Here is a 23,748-nt window from a genome sequence, read left to right on the forward strand (position 1 = left end):
TTGAGGAAGGATGCAAGTGACTGGTTGAGAAGAGTGATGGAAATTAATGTAGAAGGAAGTAGAGGACAGGGAAGACCGAGAAAGACTTGGCTAAAGATGGTGGAAGAAGAAATGCGGGCAACGGGGTTAACAAGGAGAGATGCAGAAAATAGGGCAAAATGGAGAAGATTGTCATGGGGACCGCAAGGCTAACCCCCGCTCTAGCAGGGAAAATGGCCTTAAAATGCATGTTGTGTGTTGTTGTTGTCTCTCTCTTTCGGTGGTGGAGGTTGTGTTTTCAAACCTCTGTTTGTTTGTGGACAGGATATCTCAAAAGGTTGCGGACGGACTCGGACGAAATTTGGTGGACAGGTAGGGTGTGTGACAAGTACAAATCGATTCGATTTTGGTGAAGATCCAAATCCGGATCTGGATACGAGAATTTTTAAAATTTCAAAGTGATTCTTCACTATTGAGTGATCGTGCTAAAACCGATATGCAGCACGATATTTCAAAAAGTTGTGGATGAGTTATGACAAAACTTGGTGGATGAGTTGGTTGTGTGACAAGAACAAGCCGATTCGATTTTGTTTGAGGTCCGAATCCAGATCCGGTCTATCAGTGGGATACAAAATGTAAACTGTTCAGCCTGGTGGAGGTATGCTCTCCACCCAGTGCTGCTGTAGTTATTTCTGTTATTAGTCCCCTACCCAGAGTGGACTGTGGGTTTACTGTCCGTCCATCCGTCTCACCTGTGGTTTTCTCGACTTTTTTCCATACCATTTAACATATTCAACTGAAACTTGGTACATGGCTTCATTATGATAAGTTATATAACAAGTTTGAGTTTGGAGGCATTTCACCAATTTTTCATAGAGTTATTCCCCCTTTGAACTTTGAAAATATCACATATCTTACATGGCTCAGTTTTGCACTGCCCTGACTCCACCCACTGTTTTACACCCATTGGCTGGACAGCTGGCATCTCTCCGTCCCCATTAAATAATGCGCCACCATTCCATGAAGCGGCACAGATCGGCAGACCTCATGTCTTTGGCTTGGGTGTTAGTCCATGGCCCAGTGCAATTGGAATGATCCCAGGTATATAATCACTATGCATTATATCAGTACATAAGCTGTACGCATGTTTTTGCTTCATTTATGTACATTGGCTTCTTCTTTTTTTCCAGCACCAAACGAGGCAAATTAAGGGATGTGTTTACTGGTATTTAACTGCAAAGCAATTCTCGCTCTTGTTCTTTTTCCCTTCCTTTTACTTCTTAATGTTTCTGCTTTGAAAGGTTTGTGAGGTCTTACAAGGTGTGGTGCAGGTGTGATTGCTTGTGTGCTCTCTTCAAGGCACCATTGTTTTCTTCTTTTTTAATCTCTGCTATAGTCACTTCGTGTTATAGTTCAAGAAATTACTTTTTCTTTTTGATTGAGGTTGCATTAATGACATTGCAACTATTCTTCCCCTAAAGTGCCTCATGTGACGCATTGACAAATCTGGGTTGCCCAACTATGGTTGGTTCTACTTATTGAGTTTCATGGCAGGAAAGGTCAGATGTGGTGTACTCCCCTCTGGCTGTCTCGTCTTGATTCGATTCCTGAAACCTTGGTTCTGAATTGCAATATTGCTGCTCTTCAGGCCACATGTTGAATCGAGGAGTGCCCGCCATCACTTTGAATGGGACATTAGACTTGGTGTCTCATCTGCAAGCTATCTATTGTGGATGTTGATGACCTCACGGTAGCTTTCATGAAGAGTAGAGCATTCCGGTACTTAGGGCAAATTTCAAATTTGTTCCCTAATATGAAGGGGCACCTTGATAATGACAAAACTGGCAAATCAGAATTCGGTATTCGATTCAGCTCAAACGTATCGGATAGTCCGGTGTCACCTTGTATTTGGTATTCAGCCTGTCTATGTTGTTCCACAAGTACATTACTGCACACTGTAGTTGATGTTCTTGTAAGAGCTTTTTCTCACGTTGTTTCACATTTTTTTTATTGGCAAATTGGCAAAGAACATGCAAAATGACTTTCCCATTTGATTATGTTTTGTTTTCCATCTTAATGTTGTCCAGAGGATCAAAGGTTTGAGAGCATAATTACTAGAATGTGGTATTATACCATTATTAATAACGAGCAATGCATTGTCAACCCATGTCCGCCATTTTGAGTGTATTTCATTTTAACAGCTGCGAATCAACGGAACAATTCATGTTTTTGCTTTCTTGTTGATCTGCTGTTTTGAATGTTTATATTGATTATTTTGGTGACGATAACCGTAGACAGGCTTTTATTGCTCATTTTGAAGCAGCTACATTGCAGTACGAATGTTGTTCTACTGTTGTGCAGATAATAGCCCTGCCGAGCTGCACCCAGACAACCACAATGTGGTGTTCACAAAGCTTGCAGCAGCCCTCTACAGTCTACATCAAGCTGTTGAAGGTTTGAATTATTGCCTGGTATATATAATTAATCATGCAGATTGCTCTGGTCGGAGATTTCGCTTGCTATTTCTTTGTTTTATTTTGGTGTTGGTTTCCAAGAAGACCTTCCACATGTCGTTACGTAACAAAAACAGTTTGCAAATTTGATACCGTCGAGTGCAGACACTTAATGCATTTGATAGCAGATGTGGCCATGACTTTATATTCTTATTATCCTGGCTCTCTACTCACTCTCTGCAGAGTTAAGCCGGCATTACGCCCTGAAAGTAAGCTTTGAGCACGAACTTCCTACAGCCAGCCAGAAACTTCGCACGACAGACGAGTGTGTCATCTCTTCAATACTGGCACTTACAAATGTCACCAAAAAGGTTTGGCTTGCCTCTGGCATTCCTTTCTTGCTCCTTCACCAGCGGCTGCTACGGTATTCCCATTACGATATTATATTGGCAGCTCTTTGCTGTGAATATGCTGCAGGAGGAAGTTCTCAAATAACACCAAATGCCTCTTACCACTCTCCATTGAGCATGTTCCAGACGTAGCAACCATTTGGTGCATGATGGTAATGAAAAAAAGAGTAAATATGGTGGAATTTTCGACAAGTGGTTGTTATTTGTTTTTTTTCAAGAATACTTTGCCCTTATATTAGGTTCTTTCTCCTGAGTTAAAATAAATAAATAAAACTTGTGTGCATGCCATAAATTAACAAATGTTTAACGCCAAGACTAATTTCTGCTCACAAAGCCAACAGGATAATTGGGCTTGTATGTATTGTAGCTATGAACAAAATAAATAGCACCGCAAAGTGGGCGTAACCCCTCAGCCCATGCATGGTGGAAACCAATTTCAAGATGGCTGCCATGGCGGCCATATTGAAAATCGCAGCACGCCCATTTTCGAAAGGAACCTTCCTCGACTCAACCCAACACACACTGCAAAAATGGATTTAATCGGACAAGCCGTTCTGCTTGAAATTGACGGAAACCAATTTCAACATGGCTACCGTGGCGGTCATATTGAAAATCGCAGCGCACCCATGAACCTTCCTCTACTCAACCCCAATACACACTGCAAAAATGGATTTAATCGGACAAGTGGTTCTGCTCGAAATTGACGGAAACCAATTTCAAGTTGGCTGCAGTGGCGGCCATATTGAAAATATCAGTGCGCCCATTTTCGAAAGGAACCTTCCTCTACTCAACCCCAACACACACTGCAAAAATGGATTTAATCGGACAAGCTGTTCTGCTCGAAATTTACGGAAACCAATTTCAAGATGGCTGCCGTGGCGGCCATATTGAAAATCGCAGCGCGCCCATTTTCGAAAGGCACATTCCTCGACTCAACCCCAACACAAACTGCAAAAATGAATTTAATCGGACAAGCCATTCTCTGCTCAAAATTGACCGAAACCAATTTCAAGATGGCTGCCGTGGCGGCCATATTGAAAATCGCAGCGCGCCCATTTTCGAAAGGCACATTCCTCGACTCAACCCCAACACACACTGCAAAAATGGATTTAATCGGACAAGCCGTTCTGCTCAAAATTGACGGAAACCAAAAGTTGACGGATGCGCGGATGGCTGCCGTGGCGGCCATATTGAAAATCGCAGCGCGCCCATTTTCGAAAGGAACCTTCCTCGACTCAACCCCAACACACACTGCAAAAATGGATTTAATCAGACAAGCCGTTCTCCTTGAAATTGACGGAAACCAAAAGTTGACGGACGCCCGGACGACGCCTGTGACGACAATACCCCTTAGCCCAATTTGGGCTGGGGGGTGAAAAGCACAACTCTTCATAAATCTTCTTGTTAATATAATGGAGCAAACGTAGATGTCACCGAAACTCCAATAGCGCCACCTTTGGTGGTAGCCAGTATTAAAAATCATCTTCCTCTATCTTATGATATGGGGTATTATATGTTGTGATCAGCCTGGTGTTGTCTTAACGGTTGAGGCGACTGCCTTAAGATCTTAGGGTCTTGAGTTTGAGCCTGCATCGGGCCGTTAAATAACACCAGGTGGGATGGTTGGGACACAGCATGTCATCCGTCTGAGGTCGGCAAAATGAATACCACCTTCCTGCAAACAGGTGGCACTGCATCACAGCAGAACAGCTGCGCTCCCAGTAATGATGCGGCCAGCAGCCCCAGGCTGCATATATAAAAAAAATAACCACCTTTAGAGGCCATTTTTCCCCGCAAAGCGGGGGTTGGCCTTTTTGGGGAACCGTGGTTGTTGTTGTTTTTCGGGCCCCTTTTTTGAAGCAATGTTTTACGGCCGGATGCCCTTCCTGACGCCAACCCTTTTTGCCGCCTTTAACGACAAACAGGGAATTACCAGTGAACTGGTACTCAATTAGCCGACCTCGGAAGGATGACAGGCTGAGTCAACCCCCCTGGCGTTAATTCAGCGATCGACCGGGATTCGAACCCAGGATCGTAGGATCCTAAGCCGGCACCCTAGCCGCTAGCCCAACACCAGGGTTGCATACAAAATAGAAATAATAATAATAATATGTTGTGATCAATAAAATTTATTTCACAAATGAGTAAAATTATGAAGTGTATTTCCAAGAATATTTCGCAGCACATTGCCCAACGTCGGTGGGCCGAGAAGGTGTGAGTGCCCGATCGTTATTTAAATGGCCCAAATGAGTTCACATTGAGTCATAACAAGCATCATGCGATCTTGTCCTCAAATCCTAGTGATACGGTTAATACAACAAATGAAAACGGTCAAATGTTTTGATTCATTATAAGCAAACCCGGAGCTGTATTCCAGGGAGCTCCTATCACGGCACACTGCCTGCTCATTAAGATTTTCATATTTTCCCCATAACCAGTGGTAGGATCTTCACAAAACTGAGCAGAAACCCTCCTTATGGCATTCCTTCTCAAGTTTGTTTCAGCCATCTTCCAAACACATTTTAAGTGTCATGGTTTGTTTTTTTCAACCTTAATCGATTATCCAAAAACATTGAAATTGATCGTTCAATTTATCCAGAGGTCACGGTATCACAAAATTTAGCTTCCTGGATGCATAGGAACTAATGAATGCGCAAAATAATGCCGTCTCCAATGGGATGCAAAAACGTTTTCCGGCTTGTCCATTACTTGGATTGGAAGCTACATTTTACCTCCCAGGATTGTAAGCTAACGGCAGCAGTTAACAGTATACGAGGTAGTTTTTTTTGGGTTTTTTTGTATACAGAATCGAGGCTCGTAAAAGAGCTAACATTTATCACACAAACAAATCAAACAGACAAACAAACAAAGTATATAAAAAGGGGAGCGGTAGACAAGATGGGGAGAGAAGGGGAAGCACATAAACGCAACATTTGAGAGCAGGGACATCGGGAATGTGTGGGAGGGAGAGGGCTTGGGGGGAGGTGGCGTGGGAAGGGGGGGGGGGAGGCATGGGAAGGAGGGGGTGGGAGAAGTATAAACACAAGGACACCAAGGACTTCCAGGAAAGAAGTTGGTATTTCAAAAACGTGGATTTGGGGTGAAATTAGCGGGGGTAGAAAAGATCAAGGTTTTGGATGGGGGAAGATAAGAGATGGTGGTGAACAGCTGTTTTAAAGACCTGGAGGGAGGAGTGGGATTGAAGAGAGTGAGGGAGTTTGTTCCAGAGGTGGGAAAAAAGAGGAATGAAGGAGTGAAGGTGAGCAGAGAGTCTTGATTTTGGCAGTTTAACCATAAGAGGGTTGCAGGCAGATCTTGTGCGACCTGTATGAATATTTGGGGGACAGAGCCCAGAGAGAGCTGGAGGAGCAAGGCCGGAGAGGAGTCGGTAGAAGACAGAAAGACCACCAACCTGCCTGCGGTGAGTAAGTGAAAGGCCCTCGGAGGTAGCTTCATCGCGGGAGATTCCAATGATTCTGAACGCTTTGGTTTCAACAGCGTGAAGACGAGCTAGGTGTGAGGCAGGAGCACCAGCCCAGAGGGGAGAGCAGTATTCCATTGAGCTGCGGATGAAAGCCTTATATGTAGTGAGGAGCGCAGGTGTGCCAAGGAAGGACTTCGCACGACGGAGGATGCCCAGTCGGCGACTGGCTTTGGAGGCCAGATTTGAAATGTGGTTTTCCCAGGAAAGATCATGGCAGATAGTGAGACCCAAAAGCTTGAGTGACAGAACTTATTGGAGAGGATTGTTCAGAAAGTAGATGGGAGGGTTGTCCAGTCGGTCTTTTCGGAGAGACATCGTAAGAGTGTGAGATTTGTCAGGATTGAAAGACATGTTCCACTTGTTTGCCCAGTCTGTGATTTTGACCAGGTCTGCAGAGAGTGAGGAGGCTGCAGACTGCCGATCTGAGGGATGAGGAATGGAGCGGCAGAGAGTGGAGTCATCAGCAAAGAGATAGAGAGGATTTTCAAGAGTCGGAGAGATCATTGATGAAGACCAGAAAAAGCACAGGGCCCAAAGTTTGATATAGTTTTGAGTAATCGTCATTCATTTTGAAATCCCCAACACACAGTGAGTATCACAATCAAAAGTTGTGATTTCACTTGCCACAGAATCGTATTAAATGAGCGAGCAATCGAATGGTTTCGTTTCCTGTTATTCAAATCTGCAACTCATGTTCTGGCAATTCTGTGCAATTGATCACTGGAAAAATTATTTCGCTTTTTTTCCACTTTCAGTAACGGATTTTCAGTCACGTCGGCCTCAACCTCATCTTGTCAGATTTCATAACTTTCACTAAGTTTCAGTCATGGCCATGGAAAATAGTTGTGAATGTCTATTTTTGGGGGGCTGAGGCAAAGACCAGAGCTAGGGTTGAGGCGGACGTCAAACATTTTGACTTTAAAATGACCAAAGGCATTTTCCCGTTGGCAGGGCAAGGTTGGTGAAAGTGCCATGTCATGTATAAATGTGAAAGTAAAAAAAGTAAATTTGCTTTTAATGACTTTTTTTGTTGTGCAAAATCAACGTGTTTTCACTATAATTACTTCCGTCACAGATGGTGTATGGAGGTTGTATTTCACTCCTGTTTGTCTGTCTGTGAGCAGGATATCTCAAAAAGTATTGGACCGATTCGGACAAAACTTGGACAGATTGGATGTCTGACAAAGCCACATTGATTCGATTTGATGAAGATCTGGAATGTGAGAATTTTTTAAAGCGAATCTTCACCATTGAGAGAGGGGGGGCCAAAAACTATATCTAGCACGATATTTCAAAAAGTTAAGACGAATTATGCCAAAACTTGGTGGCAGAGTTGGTTAGTTGACTAAAACAAGCCAATTCGATCTTCATTCAGGTCCGGATGCAGATCTGGCCGATCAATGGGATACAAAACATAAACTGGTCAGCCCGGTGGAGGTATGCACTCTACCGAGTGCCGTTCTAGTTCTAAGATGTGTTAGCTTTGCATTATTTCAGACAGTGCCGCACAAGCAAAGCAGCATAATTGCTGTGTCCTTGCGGCCTGCATGTTGTCAGCTCATAACAGCTGTGATATTTGTAGAAGGGCGATCCTCATGCATCGTGCATTGACCAGGTGACTACCTGTGCTGTGACGAAGTTCCAAAGTGGCACGTGAACGCACCGACGCTGCTTTGGGATGGAAAACCTTTTGCTCTTGCGTTCAGGGAATGCGTAGTAAAAATGGGTTTCACGACCTTTGATTTAACGTCACTTCCCGAATGAAAATTCCCTACTATGATGGTAGTTCCTTGATTGCATCAATTAAACCTGGAAGGAAGGTTCAGGAAGGTCAAAATGGAAAACATTTATTTTGTGAATGTAGTTCCAATAGGTTGTCTATGGTGTGCACATAACCAATAAGACACAGGACTCTTCAATGCGGTTTTATTGTCTCTCATTTTCCCACTCTTCCTTTCTGCTCTTCCTTACCTTAATCGTTGAGGGGAAAAAAATCGAAACCAAAATGAATATTTTTGCTGTTATTGTGATGCAAAGGAAGTTATGCTTCCATGGCTTCGAAGTGATACACGGACCTTTTCAGGTGGCCACATTCTTCAACGACAACCTGGACTTCTTTTCAAGACCAGAAACAAGCTGGGCTGGTGGTCGGCATGGAAGGGCAAAATGCTTTGTGCCCCAAGAATGCACATTGCGTTACCGGAAACATGCGGCCAACTACATCCGATCTCTCCAAAAGGTGTGTCTCAAAGCCCACAAATGGCATCCATCTTTTATTATGGCAAAGCTTATACTGAAACAATCAAGAGAGATGTCAAAACTATACAAGTTTGCTTCCTGGTATTTATTATTATTATTATTACTCCGTGTGTGTAGCACAAAGCGGGTTAAACAATAGGTTCGCTCTGTCTGTCGATCAGTTTATTTAATATGATCGAGGAACCTTTTATTTTCTATGATCAGTTGAACTTTATATTCTGAATACTCTAGAATCCAAATTGTAAGACAAACCTGTAGTTTAGCGGTTGAGTCTCTCCACTCTCCTTGCTCTATTTTTTTCTCTCTTTACCGCTCCCCACATCTTTCTCTCTGTTTCACCCCTCCCCTCCGTCCCTGTCTTTCTCTAATCCTCTCCTCCTCTTCGTCTTTCTCCTCTTTCCCCTCTCTATCTCTCTCCCCCTCACTGTCTCTCTCCTCATCCTCCCCATCATTTCTCTTCTCACTCTCAACCCCATCATCTGTTTCCTCGCATTCCTCTGTCATCTCTCTCTCCTCCACCCTCTCTCGCCTCACCCTCGCCCTGCATCTTCAGCCTCTCTCCTCTTTGTCTTTTCCCTCATGCACAGGTTCATCACATCTTGTCATGAATTATCATACCTTTCTTCCCACCTGTGGTACACTGAACCCTGTGGTGAGGCAGTTGCTCTGAAACAACTTGCCTTCTCTTCCTCGAAGGCAATCTCAGTGCATTCCACAAAGTCCACAACAAGAGTGTATCCACTCTCAGGAGAGCCATAAAACAACATCTGACCAACCTCAAGAATGAACACAGAACACAATTTCCCCCTCCCCCTCACGCAGCAGGAGACGGGATCTTGCAATCGATTCTGTCTGTCCGTCTGCCCAAGCCATAACCTTTTACCATTTGAGCTTTTGTCATGAAATCTTCAACAAACCTTCATTATGAGAATACAGTATGGAGTAAATAATTAAAAATTGGGTCAAAATGTGAAAGGGCATACAACAAACAACACAACAACATGCATTTTAAGGCCATTTTCCCTGCTAGAGCGGGGGTTAGCCTTGCGGTCCCCCATGACAATCTTCTCCATCTTGCCCTATTTTCTGCATCTCTCCTTGTTGACCCCCTTGCCCACATTTCTTCTTCCACCATCTTTAGCCAAGTCTTTCTCGGTCTTCCCCGTCCTCTACTTCCTTCTACATTCATTTCCATCACTCTTCTCAACCAGTCACTTTCATCCTTCCTCAACACATGACCAAACCATCTCAACCTGTTCCTCTTCACAACATCAATCACAGGCTCTATTCCCATCATTTTTCGCAATTCATCATTTGTCTTCCTCTCTCTCAACGATACTCCGCACATCCATCGAACCATTCGCATTTCCACCCTTTCCAACCTTCGTTGCTGCTCTATGTTCATTACCCATGTCTCGCTCCCATAAATCATAACACTTCTCACACATGCAGCATACACCTTTCCCTTCAGCTTCAACGACACTCCCCTCCTCATCAGCACGCCACTCAGTTCCCGAAACTTCTTCCATGTGTTACGGATTTATGTGAATTGATGTGAATTACTATTCCGGTCTTTGCTTATTAATGTGTAGTCGATTAAAGGTTGTTGTGATTAAAGGGTCAGGAGCCCTTCTGGGAAAAAGGAGACCGGAAACGGAAGAAGAAAAGACACGAGGTCCGGGAGAAGCGGCGATTCTCTTCTTCTTCCTCGCCCAGCGCCGAGAAGAGCGGTATCGATATTGATCAGCGTGGGGAACGCGGCGTTTACAAGCCCGTCTGGCGAGAGGAGTTACCGGGACGTGTAATTACCCATTTACACGTCAAGTCGCCGTGGGTTCGTGCACGGAACCAAGCGTCCGGCACAGTTCGCCTCACCGTCTACAAGGACGCGTACGGGTCGCACCTTGGGCCTCGCGCGCGTTGCAAGCCGCGCTTGGTTTTGCCCCGTTGCTTGGCAAGGAGGTGTGCGCTGCAGCAGCTGTCCCCGGTACGAGACGTGCACGTTTGGAGCATGTCCGCCCGGGGTTCGTTCAACCGCCCGTGTGCGGAGAAGAGAGACATTGTGAGGGACAGTGACCGTGACCCAAGTGGTCGTGAGTGGGGACAGGGGGGGACACATATGTAAGATGGCCATCTTCGTAATATTGATTGTGGATTGTTGATGGTTGTTGATTGCTCGGGGAATATATTATTGATTACTCCGGATCCTTGGTGTGGGGTTTCTTTTTGACTGGAATTCATATTGATTGCGTTACGAAAGCGTATAAATCATAGATCTTTCTGGCGGAGTTCCTCTCACGGTCCGGTAGTCACCGGGAGGACCACGTAACAGAATTGGGGGCTCGTCCAAATTACGATTTGCGGATTCGCAATTGGGTCTACGTCCGGGATCTAAAATTGTATAAAATAATAAAATAATATTTTTATTAATTAAAATTTATTAATTAAGTATTAATTGGTAAATTTTTGGGAAATTGGGGGTAAAGTCTTGGGTGAAGGTTAACAGGTGTTAACGATAGGCACCATGGCGTTTGTGGCACAGAACTTTGCGGTAACCCCGAGTGAGGCACAGTTCCGAGCGTTACTAAAGTCGGACCTCTTGAAATTGGCCAAACATTTTAACTTGGAGGTCCGAACTAATTTGAGGAAGGCAAAGTTGCAGACCACGGTAATACAATCTATGGTGGGATTAGGAACATGGGACGAGTTAGCCTGGCAGTGGCTACCCGAAGAACCAGAAGACGTTGAGCTCTGGAAACTGGAGTTGCAATTACGGAGCCAGGAACGGATCAAAGAAGAAGAAAGGAAAGCAGAAAAGGAAAGAGCAGAAGAAGAAAGGAAAGCAGAAAAGGAAAGAGCAGAAGAGGAAAGGAAAGCAGAAGAGAGGAGAGAAGACAAACAAGCAGAGGAAAGGAGAGTGGAACGAGAACTCCAGGAAAGGTTAGAAGGGAGAAAAGCAGAGGAGAGGAGAGCTGCCAGGGAACTCGAAGCAGAGGAGAGAAAAGCCGAAAGGGAGTTGAAGGAACGTGATCTGGCGCTTCAGCAAGAGATTAAATTCAAGGAGCTGGATTTAATGAGAGAACGGGGAGAGGTACCACCCTTGCTGACGGGGTCGACACCTAGCCAGAACACCTGGGAGGTGGGCAGACATGTGAGGCTGGTTCCACCCTTCAGTGAAAAGGAAGTCACTCAATTTTTCCACACTTTGAGAAAGTGGCTCGACAGTTAAACTGGTCGGAGGAGGCCTGGACCATACTAGTGCAAAGTGTGCTGGTGGGTAAAGCTCAAGAGATTTATTCGGCGCTACCAATGGACCAATGTGCAGATTATGAGGTATTGAAGAAGCACATCCTCAAAGCCTATGAGTTGGTTCCGGAAGCTTACCGGCAAAAATTCAGGAATGCCAGGAAGAGGGAGAGTGAGACCCATGTGGAGTTTGCTAGAGTGAAAGAAAACATGTTTGATCGGTGGTGTGAGTCAAAAGGAGTCGGGAACGACTTTGAAGCATTGCGGGACCTGATGCTGGTGGAGGAATTTCAACAGTGTGTCCACGAGGACATCAAAGTGTACCTGCAGGAAAAGAAAGTACCGAAGTTGTGGGACGCAGCCACCATGGCAGATGATTATGCCTTAACACACCGGATAGCGGTCCACACACCTAACTCCTCGCCTAGATCTCCGCAGGGGAGTTGTGGAACAGCAGGTGCGGAGAACGACAATACATGGCGGCGGCCTCGAGATGATTATGGGGACAACGCTGATACCCGAACTGTTCGAAATCAGGGGGCTACGGGCCCAAGACAAACTTATCTTTCGGGGGGCCCGAGGCAGACCACGAGTTTTTCCTCCGGGCCTACTTGCGCTTTTTGCAAGAAACCTGGACACTTGATGTCCAGTTGTTACCTCATGAAAAGGGAAAACTCAGAGCGGAGTCCGACTATTACCACTCCGAATGCGATGGCAAGCGTAAGAAATCGCCCACAGAAGAGTTACCAACCATTTATTTATGAGGGGTTGGTCTCACTCAAGGGAGACTTGACTAACCCAAGACCTGTTAGGGTATTGAGGGACACAGGAGCCCATCAATCCTTAATGCTTGAAGGCATTTTGCCATTGTCAAAGAGTACCGCAACTGGTGATAGTGTTCGGTTACAAGGGATCGGTGGCTGTGTTAGTGCCCCACTTCATGTCATCCATTTGGAATCCGATTTGGTGTCAGGACCGGTCACCGTCGGTTTACAAGCCACGCTTCCTGTAGAGGGAGTATCTGTGATTATCGGGAATGATTTGGCCGGGGGGCAAATTTATGGTAACCCGAGGGTGGGTAAAGAGCCCTGCAGGGGAAATAACACCACCCCAGCTCGGGATGGCGACAAAAGTTCCAAGTTATTTGTAGGGGGACTGAACTTCAACACAGAGGAAGAAGTTCTGACCTCTGTCTTTAACAGATATGGGCCGCTGGTGGAAGTGCGGGTGGTAAAAGACAGGGAAACGCAACGGTCCAGAGGGTTCGGCTTTGTCACGTTTGCAAGCACAAGAGACGCCAGAGAGGCAGAGAAGAATTGGAATGGTAAGGATTTGGAGGGTCGGACCATAACAGTAGGGAAGGCATTTCATAGGCGTCGAGAGGTCTACAGAAGAGGACAACTTGGCAGTAGTTTTGGGGTTGGCAGCAGCCGATATTACTATGGAGGCTCCCAGAGTTACGGCACCTCCCGAAAGAATGAACGTCAGAGCACTGGCCGAGAAGGAGACCGCCAGTCAGGTAACGGCTGGGACCAGGGGTCCCACCGTAACTGTTAGGAGTCTGGAGAAGTTGAAGCACTATATACGGGGGAGCCGCCGAGCCGGGGCTCCTACACAGACTAACCGTGAACGCCACGTTCTTAAAGGCGTCCAGGTAGTGAACTTTCCTGCACGGACTAACCGTGAACTCCACGTTCTTAAAGGCGTCCATGTAATGAACTTTCCTCCCCGGACTAACCGTGAACTCCACATTCCTTAAGGCGTCCATGTAGGGAATACTCAGCTGGGCCTCCCGAAAAAGTGTTATCGAGAGTGTTAAATTTGGGGGCTTTGGTCACCACCTCTTAACCGTCATTCAAGAGAAACTAGAAATGGTTGACGCTTGGTCCAGAGGGAATTAATCTAGGGGATTGTGTGAAATTTTGTTGCTTTATTTTTAAGTGATAACTGTGCCCGGGGGGAACTGATGATTTGGGGGGGGGGGGGGGGGTGAGTTATCTGGTTTGTTTATCCAAGTTGGCCGGCAAAGAAAGTTTTCGCTGGGTTCAAACTTTCTTTCTTGAAGGGGGGGAGTGTTATGGATTTATGTGAATTGATGTGAATTACTATTCCGGTCTTTGCTTATTAATGTGTAGTCGATTAAAGGTTGTTGTGATTAAAGGGTCAGGAGCCCTTCTGGGAAAAAGGAGACCGGAAACGGAAGAAGAAAAGACACGAGGTCCGGGAGAAGCGGCGATTCTCTTCTTCTTCCTCGCCCAGCGCCGAGAAGAGCGGTATCGATATTGAGCAGCGTGGGGAACGCGGCGTTTACAAGCCCATCTGGCGAGAGGAGTTACCGGGACGTGTAATTACCCATTTACACGTCAAGTCGCCGTGGGTTCGTGCACGGAACCAAGCGTCCGGCACAGTTCACCTCACCGTCTACAAGGACGCGTTGGGTCGCACCTTGGGCCTCGCGCGCGTTGCAAGCCACGCTTGGTTTTGCCCCGTTGCTTGGCAAGGAGGTGTGCGCTGCAGCAGCTGTCCCCGGTACGAGACGTGCACGTTTGGAGCACGTCCGCCCGGGGTTCGTTCAACCGCCCGTGTGCGGAAAAGAGAGACATTGTGAGGGACAGTGACCCAAGTGGTCGTGAGTGGGGTTAGGGGGGGACACATATGTAAGATGGCCATCTTCGTAATATTGATTGTGGATTGTTGATGGTTGTTGATTGCTCGGGGAATATATTATTGATTACTCCGGATCCTTGGTGTGGGGTTTCTTATTGACTGGAATTCATATTGATTGCGTTACGAAAGCGTATAAATCATAGATCTTTCTGGCGGAGTTCCTCTCACGGTCCGGGGGTCACCGAGACCAGGTAGTCACCGGGAGGACCACGTAACACATGCACATCTCACTCTAGCAACCGTTGCCGAGTCTGATCCACCTTCTCCATTCAGCATGTCTCCGAGGTAGCAAAATGTCTTCACACCTTCCAGCTTCACGCCGTCTCCAAGATCCAACTCAACATTTCCTCCATCTGCAGCTCCCTCTGTGCACACCTCACATTTGAATGTAGCTGCCACACTGGTTAATGACCCTCTCAGACCACTACATTTTTGATGAACCCACTCAGCGCACATTGTACATTGAATGGAGTTCACTCCGACACCCTTCCTGCACACAGCACAGGGCCACTTTCCAGTTCTTTCCACCTCACCACATGCTTTACCACTTGCCATCACCTTCGTCTTTCCAATATTCACCTTCAGACCTTTTGTCTCCATACATTCCTTCCACTTGTTCATCTTTTCCTTCAGTCCATCCATACTTTCCGCAATCAACACCAGATCATCTGCATACAACAACTCCCACGGTAAACCCTCCTTTACGTTCTGAGCCAGCACCTCCATCACAGCTACAAATAGTAGTGGACTTAGTACCGACCCCTGATGCACTCCCACCTTCACCTCAAACTCACCACTGTTCCCGTCCTTCGTCCTTACAGCTGTGCGCGCTCTTTTGTACATTGCCATCACTACTCTGATCAACCATTGCTCCACTCCTAACTTCCTCAATGCCCATGTCAATACTTCGCGTGGAACCCTATCGAATGCTTTCTCCAGATCAACAAACCCAAGAAAACTTCTTCCTCTTCTCCATGTACTTCTCCTGCAACTGCCTCACAACAAAAAGCGTGTCTGTCGTTCCTCTTCCTGGCATAAATCCAAACTGCATTTCGTCGATCTTCACTTTCTTCCTTATCCTCCTCTCCAACACCCTTTCCAATACCTTCATTCCATGCTCCAATAACTTTATCACTCGGTATGAGCCACACTCTAGAGGGTCACCTTTCCCCTTGTATAGAGGGACGATGGTACTCCGTTCCCATCCACTGGAATGCGGCCTTCTTTCACCGCCAGATTACAGATCTCTGTCATTCTCTTCACACCCGAACTTCCTGCTGCCTTCAACATATCTCCCACAACTTCCGTCGGCCCTCCCACTTTTTTACTCTTCATTGCTTTTATCGCTTCCCTGTCCCTGTTTTTATTGCTTTTATCGCTTCCTCAACTTCCTTCTCAGTTATCTTCTCTGCCGGTCCTAAAACTGGGTTACTCTCTATGTTGCCATCCCATTCATTCTCTGTATTCAACAGCATTTCCATATATCTTTTCCATCTTCCTTAAATTCCATCTGGGTCCACAACGATTTGTCCCACTTCATCCTTCAAGTAACTCACCTCCATCACATCACACACCTCTTTCGCTATCTGCTTTGCAATCCTGAATACCACTCTCTGACCCTCTTCCGAATCCAAGCGTTCTCCGAACATTTTCCTACATGCCCCCTGCGCCTTTGCTGCCTCTTTCTTTGCAGCCTTCTTGGCTGCCTTATAACTTTCATGCTCTGCTGTTTCTGCTCCCGTACCCTTTGCCTTCTGCCACTCCTTGAACTTCTTCCTCTTCTCGTCAATCCTCTTTCCAACTTCATCATCCCACCGCCATGTTTCCGAGTGCCTCGGTGGTCCTTTTGTCCATCCACATACCTCACCAACGGCTCCCAACAGACTAGCTTTCATTGACATCCAACCACTTTCAAGCTCAACCACATCATCCTCTACGCTACTCAGCCTCTCTTTTAATGCTTCCCTTACTGTCACCTCTTTCAACCTCCACACCTTCATTCTCGGTTGGTACTTCACCCGCCGAGCTCTCCTCGCACCTTTCACCCTTATGTCGCAGACAACCAAGTGGTGCTGTGAAACAGCCTCCTCCCCTGGGATCACCTTTGTGTCCCGGAGGTGCCCCCTATCACGCCTACGCACCATCAGGTAGTCGACGGTTGTCGTCGATCCATCTGACGTTCTATGTAACAAGTTTATTATCCTCTTTCTGGAACTGAGTATTACAAATCAACAAATCAGCTCCATCAGCAAACTCCAAAATCCTTGCACCTTCTCCATTTCTCACACCATATCCGTAACCCCCATGAACTCCCTCAAAACCGTCCATACTCCTTCCCACATGTCCATTTAGGTCTCCTCCTACCACAACAACTTCCTCATCTTTCACGTTTTCCATCAGCTTCTCTATCGCACACCAGAACTTGTCCTTCTCTTCATCGCTTCGACCAACCTGGGGAGCATATCCCGAGATGACGTTCACCAAGAGCTTTCCAATCATCATTTTCACCATCATCAACCTATCACTCACTCTAGTCACACTCACCACACTGTCTACAAACTCCTCAGAAAACAGGACACCAACACCATTCACACCCTCCGGGCACCCTTGCCACACAAACTTGTATTTCTGTCCCTGCCTACCCTTCACCATTCTCACACCACTTCCCTTCCATCTCGTCTCTTGCACACAACATATGTCCACTCTTCTTCTGACCAATACTTCCACCACTTCTCCTGATCTCCCTGTCATTGTCCCTACATTCCATGTCCCAAACCTCAGAAACCGATCTCCACTTCGGGCTGTACCCTGCCCATATGTAGTTGTAATTGACGACTAAGAGGGTTGGCGTCAGGAAGGGCATCCGGCCATAAAAACATTGCCTCAAAAAGAGAACCATGACAATTACAACTACATATGGGCAGGGTACAGCCCGAGGGGCATAGTGACTACAATAACCCTCATTAGCCCCAACTCGGTGTCAAGCATGAGACGCCCTGTTTGTTTAATCACTTCTGTGTTTCTTTATTTATTTGCCATTGAGATTCAGTGTGTGTCCAGGTCATAAATTTTTTACCATTTGAGCTTTTGTCATCAAATCTTCAACAAACTTTATTATGAGAATATGGATAACACAAATAATTAAGATGTACAAAAATAATTCGTTGCCATTTTCATCAACTTTAGTTCGAGTACAAAGCTGATGCGGACGGGCTTTGCACTTCCAGATGCTTTCTAATTTCGTTTTGTTATTACTTTTTCACTTTTTGTTTCCACCCCCCTTGTTTTTATTTATTTATTTCTTTATTTCTTTATTATCCAAGTCCCAGCCAGAGTCGGTGCCATACGAGGAGGCTTTGTCGGATCGTCACATTTTGTTCAGCTCAACCGAGAGCCACGAAGCTTTGGTTCAACAGGTGTGTCATGTCCGATGTTTAATCCCCTCCTCCCCCCATTTAGAGTAAGAGTCCAAGTTGAAGTGGGATATGGGGAGGTCTTATAATATATTATACCAACGCTATGGATTGTCAATAAAATCCCGTCCTGTAACATTTATTGTTGTCGGTTTACTTAGTATGGTGCTTTCGTTCAAACCAATAACTTGCGATTTGATGTTTGCGAGTTTACAAGTGATGTAACTCGAATGAATTGATTCGCTCAGTTGGGGAGCCTGATCAAATTGCCATTGAACAGATTTCCTGATGAACTTGCAGGGCTACTTCATTAGTTTCATTATTTTGTAACTCAACTGGACTCAGTCGTCTGTCGTCCACTAACGTTTTTTTTTTTGTTTTTTTTGTTTTTTTTGTATACAAGATCGAGGCTCGTGAAAGAGCGAAGATTTGGATCTTCTTTTCTTTTCGACGTTAACACTCCAGCGTCCACAAATATCAACCGATTCTGATCCAACTTGACATGCAACATCCTTACCCCAAGGACCAGGTTTTTATTACATTTCAGCCCGATCCGTTGAAAAATGGCGGACTTAGGCGACCATTTTGTTTTTGGTCATGAAAACGACGTTAACACTCTGGCGTCCACAAATATTAACAGATTTTGATCAAACTTAGAATGTTTAACCCTTACCACACAAGGTAGGTTGCTATTGCATTCCAACCCGATCTGTCACAAAATGGCCGCCATAGGCCGCCATATTGTTTTCAGCTCCGAAACTACGTTAAGACTTTAACGTCCACAAATATTGATGGATTTTGATCAAACTTGGTGTGTGAGACTCTTACCACACAAGGTAGGTTGCTATCTTAAGTCAAATATAGTACAGACAACCGACCTACTTTAAAGTTGTCCAGTCAGTTCAGTTGAGTTCTGCTTCCCTGGAAGCTCTAGTTTTACAACAATTTAGCAGTGAACCATAAGTTGACATTAATTGGCCCATGCTAACCGGAGACCTCGTTTAACTTTGTGATCGCTCACAGCTGCATCAAAGCCAGCAGAATGTGGTCCGGCTAGAGCAGGAAAAGGAGCATTGGCAGTTGGAGTGTCAACTTGTCCAGGCTCGGCTCTCCAGAGAGCTTCAGGAGCACTTGCGCAACCTTCGCTCGGACGGCAGGATTGGGGCGCCAGATGGAGCGCCGGCGGAGCTTTGCCTAGAGAGTGGTGAGCGAGACGGTAACAGGGACAAGACACAGGATACTGCACGGATGGTATGTCCAAATTAAATGTTTACTAATGTACAACCTTGACATTTATTCACATGTGTTCATTACACTTGATTATGTGAGGAGAACTATGTTTAGCTCCATGTGTGTGCATGTGTGCTCGCTCTTTAGCTTTTGGAACCCATTGCTACTTCACATTGCTTTTTTTAAATTTTATATAGAATAAGTTATCTTGTTGTGTGACACCAGCCTACCTTTATGGTCTCAAAACGGTTTGCAGGTCTGTGAGACCAACTGGGTCAGTAGGATTGTGGGAATGAAGAGGATGAATAGAAGGAGAATGGATGAACTGAGGGAGGAGATTGGTGTGCAGATGAGCTTGACGGGGAGATTGGTGGAATGCCGGCTGAGATGGGTTGGACACATGGTGCAGCTGTGCAGGTCGAGGAAGAGAGAATGGGAAAGAAAGCAGATAGGTTGAGGGAGCGAGGTAGGAGGAAAGGAGGTACATGCGGTTGAGATGGTAAGATTGTGTAAGGAGGGATATTAATAAGGTGAGGATGGTTGGAGGTTGGACAGAGTTGGCTAGAGACAAAGAGAAGTGGAGGGGTATATTGGGAAAGGCAAGGCATAAGCTTGGTACTGGGACCTCATCCCTTATAAAGGGAAGAGAAGGAATAATAATAATAAGTTATCTTGACAAGAAAAAGTTGTTTTCCGTTTCCTTTTTGCTTCATATTCAGAGTTGGTGTGTGTGCATGGGTGAGTGCGTTTTAAGGTCTGAAGAGAGGGAAGACGATGCAGCCTGCCAATCTGGAGGATAACGGATATCACGATAGAGGGTGGAGTCATCAGCAAATAGATAAAGAGGATTTTCCAGAGTTAGAGAGATCATTGATGAAGATCAGAAATAGGACTGGTTTCAGAACACTGCCTTGGGGTGCTCCAGCCTTAACGGGTAGAGGAGATGAAAGGATTCCATTGAGTGCGACACGTTGGCTGCGAGAGTAGAAGAAGTCAGTAAGCCATGTGTGTAATTAGCCTTGGATGCTATCGGCAGACCGTTTGGAGAGCAAGGCAGTATGGGAGGGTGAGGAGAGCTGAGGGTAGGTGGGACGAGGAGAAAGATGGGAGAGGATGGAGTGAGGTGTAGGCTGGGAGGGGGATATGAGGTGTATGGATGCTGAAGAGAGGGACAAAGAGAAAGGAGTGGTTTGGGAGGACGCAAGAGTGTAGGAGATGATGAGTGGGAGGGTATGGCATAAAGAGGTCTCACACTTAATTGACGTGAAGGAGAGGTGTTGGTCCTTTACAGGCAACCTCTGCAAACTGGACTTCTCATGATCCTCAATTTTGGTACACAGAGTAGACAGACATCACATTCGACAGACAGTTTGGCAGGTTTATCAGCTCGTTTGAAATCATATCCTTGAGACAAGAAAAAATGCTTTTCTTGTGTCTGAATTTGCACATGAATTAGTTGTTGTTATGGGTTGTGGTGTTAATTTGATGTTTGAGATGTTGATTGTCGGGGAAAGAAGTTCATTTTGGAGATGATCTGTGATTGCATCATTCCTCATCTAATCTCGCTATCCGTTGATGCATTTTCAGGTTGGAAAGTTTCCAAACATCGAGAGAAATGGCACAGTAAGTGAACAAAGATAATTTAATTATTTAATGGTTCTAAGTTTCATATCCGGTAGAAGCCTCCCTCATATTTGGTTGTTAATTTAGATGCTGATATTTGATGAGGTTTAGTTGCACAAAAAGGTTGAATGCTTCTTTTTATCGCAATTGAGTTTACACTGTCACCATTTTAAAGTCATTATGCAAAGTACTTTGTTTCGCCAAAAATATCCAAATTGTAATAGAAACATTTGTTTGAGCAATTAATCAATCAAGTCAATGGGCTGTGACAAGGACAAATTGATTGGACTTTGGTGAAGATCCAAATATGGATCCGGATACGAGAATTTATTTAATTTCTACAAGTAATTCTTCACCATGGCAGTAATTCTTCACCTTCACCATTCTTCACCAATTGTTACGGACCGCGGATAAGGTGTTGATTTGCCGAGCGGATGGCGGCCGCAGCCCGAACTATTAACAATCTGGTCTATCTTCTTGTTGCGATTGTCGCACCCTTCTCTCATACCTTCAGCGCGGATGTGACACGCCCTCGTCGGTTTCGGTACCGCCCTCCCCCCCGTGCTCTGTTTCGTGACCTTGTATGGCAATCCCACGGGCTTGTCTCCTTATTTGGGCATGGCGCCGACGGCACGCCCCTCGTAGCGAGCCACGGGCTTGTTTCCTTATTTGGGCATGGGGCTGAACAGCCCCGCCCTTTGTGGCGCGCTTGGACTTGCCTCTCCCTGGCGACCCCGCCCCTCCTGTTCAAACAGAGCACGGAGCACATATTCACTATAGCAGCGAAATGAGAGGGCGCGCACCCCACGCTTGTGAACTGTTTTACCCAGAGATGGAGAGTTTGGCTGGGAAATGGAATTATTGAAGGGGAGCTATTTATTTAAACCCTGGTGTTGGGCTAGCGGCTAGGGTGCCGGCTTAGGATCCTAGGATCCTGGGTTTGAATCCCGGTCGATCGCTGAATTAACGCCAGGGGGGTTGACTCAGCCTGTCATCCTTCCGAGGTCGGCTAATTGAGTACCAGTTCACTGGTAATTCCCTGTTTGTCGTTAAAGGCGGCAAAAAGGGTTGGCGTCAGGAAGGGCATCCGGCCGTAAAACATTGCTTCAAAAAGGGGACTGAAAAACAACAACAACCACGGTTCCCGAAAAAGGCCAACCCCCGCTTTGTAGGGAAAAATGGCCTCTAAAGGTGTTTTTTTTTTTTTTTTTAAAGTAATTCTTCACCATTGAGTGATGAGGCCAAAAACGATACATAGCATCGCATGATATCTCAAAAAGTTTTGGACGGATTCGGATGAAATTGATGGGTTTCTGAGATATCCTTGGTGGACAGGTTGGGTGTGTGACAAGGACAAATTGATTCGATTTTGGTGAAGATCTGGATCCGGATACGAGACTTTTTAAATTTTAAGTGATTTTTCTCCATTGAGCGATGAGGCCACAATCGATATAAATCTTTATACCGGTATTTTAAAAAGTTGTGGACGGATTATGACAAAATGTGGTGGATGAGTTGGTTATGTGACAAGAACAAGCCAATTCGATTTTGGTTCAGGTCCGGATGCAGATCCGGCCTATCGGTGGGATACAAAACGTAAACTATTCAGCCTGGTGGAGTTATGCACCAGACCGAGTGCTGTTCTAGTTGCATATGTTTATGTAATATACGTAGTATTTAGCTTAATTTATTTTTGACTTTGGAGAGACCAGAGATGATGCGACATGCTTCGTAGTCGGTTGTTTAACATTTTCCCTCGATGCTGACACATTATCTAACTACAGGGTTCAGAGAAAGAGAGCCGGGAAGAGCTAATTAAGAAGTATTACGCCAAGCGCATCGCTGAGCTCACACTCCAGCTCCAACTCGCTGACAGCAAGGCCATCCATTTTCATGCTGAGGTTAGATCCCTTCCTTGTTCTGTTCAAGTTCCATTGTCGCTAAAACAAGAGTTTAAACTTAACTGGATTTCTTACACTTTTGGTAACACTCCATTTGTTTAACAATGATTTATGTGAGATTACATCCTGCAGTATTTTGTTTTCTTTATTGTATAGTGCCGTGCTTTGAGCAAACGACTGGCTCTAACAGACAAAAACAAACAAAGCCTGCACAAGGAGCTCGCCTTGTCAAAGGACTGCCTAAGCCAGCTTCAGGTGAGAACTCCTACCCAATGCCATTACATCAAACATGCAGCTTTCTGCAACTTCTTGAAGAATTATTTTGTTCTTTTCTTTTATTTAAAGCTTGCATGCTTCTTTTTTTTTTGCTTTAAAAAAATCGATGCGCAAGACTCGTGAAGGAATTTGTATGTAAAATATGCAAAGTAGTTCATCAGATTGAAGATTTCCCCAATCGTATTAGGCCGTGAGCTGATGGCTCGAAATGTGGCTAGAAATGGATTTCCGTCGGAACCTTCTGCGACATAAGTGTAATTGGTCGATTTTTAATGTTTCAGACCTGCTGAACGCGCGTGCGATATTCCACGTGCGATATTCGTGGTGCCGTTCCACATGCGATATTCCATTGTGAAAGGGGTCAAAAGGGCTCATTTCCGATCAGGATCTTCTTCGAACCTCAAAGACCAGGGTTTACACATGGGACGAAATTTCACACCCACCATGGCAGTTGTTCCCTGATGTTTGAGACTTGCTGAATACAATGTTGTGGTCCCCATCTTAATGTGTGGTTTTACAGGGCACCCTATACGATATACACTCGATCCGAGTTCTGATTTTCAGGTGTTCCCATGTGTGAGTTTCTCCAAGGGTAAAACAAAGTTTCTCCAAGGGTAATGTTACCAACATATTGTGAAAAACAAATACTGAAAAACAACTGAGAAACAAATATTTATTGAAAGATGAACAAAACCACGTGCCACAACACCAGCCACTTTTTGATCACTTTTACCACACGAGCAGCAGAAATGCGACTTTGCACTCACAGGTAAGAAAATCAGATATCAAATATACTTCACAATGACA

At 45.4% G+C, this 23,748-nt stretch overlaps 1 protein-coding gene across 5 annotated transcripts in view; it reads left to right on the forward strand.

The window, feature by feature from the left end:
* The window catches only part of PPP1R21 (protein phosphatase 1 regulatory subunit 21), a 152,138-nt gene that overhangs the window by 118,548 nt on the left and 9,842 nt on the right, over positions 1 to 23,748 (forward strand). For all 5 annotated transcript variants that reach the window (XM_078786886.1, XM_068131450.2, XM_068131451.2 and 2 more), the window contains 8 exons: positions 2,341 to 2,433; positions 2,676 to 2,803; positions 8,410 to 8,565; positions 17,822 to 17,914; positions 18,935 to 19,162; positions 20,729 to 20,764; positions 22,549 to 22,665; positions 22,822 to 22,920. In XM_078786886.1, coding sequence (XP_078643012.1) covers positions 2,341 to 2,433; positions 2,676 to 2,803; positions 8,410 to 8,565; positions 17,822 to 17,914; positions 18,935 to 19,162; positions 20,729 to 20,764; positions 22,549 to 22,665; positions 22,822 to 22,920 — 950 coding nt within the window. The remainder of the gene's footprint in view (positions 1 to 2,340; positions 2,434 to 2,675; positions 2,804 to 8,409; positions 8,566 to 17,821; positions 17,915 to 18,934; positions 19,163 to 20,728; positions 20,765 to 22,548; positions 22,666 to 22,821; positions 22,921 to 23,748) is intronic.

This window comes from Myxine glutinosa, chromosome 11 (assembly GCF_964187855.1).
Source record: "Myxine glutinosa chromosome 11, kmMyxGlut1.1, whole genome shotgun sequence".
In the NCBI taxonomy this organism is placed as follows: domain Eukaryota; kingdom Metazoa; phylum Chordata; class Myxini; order Myxiniformes; family Myxinidae; genus Myxine; species Myxine glutinosa.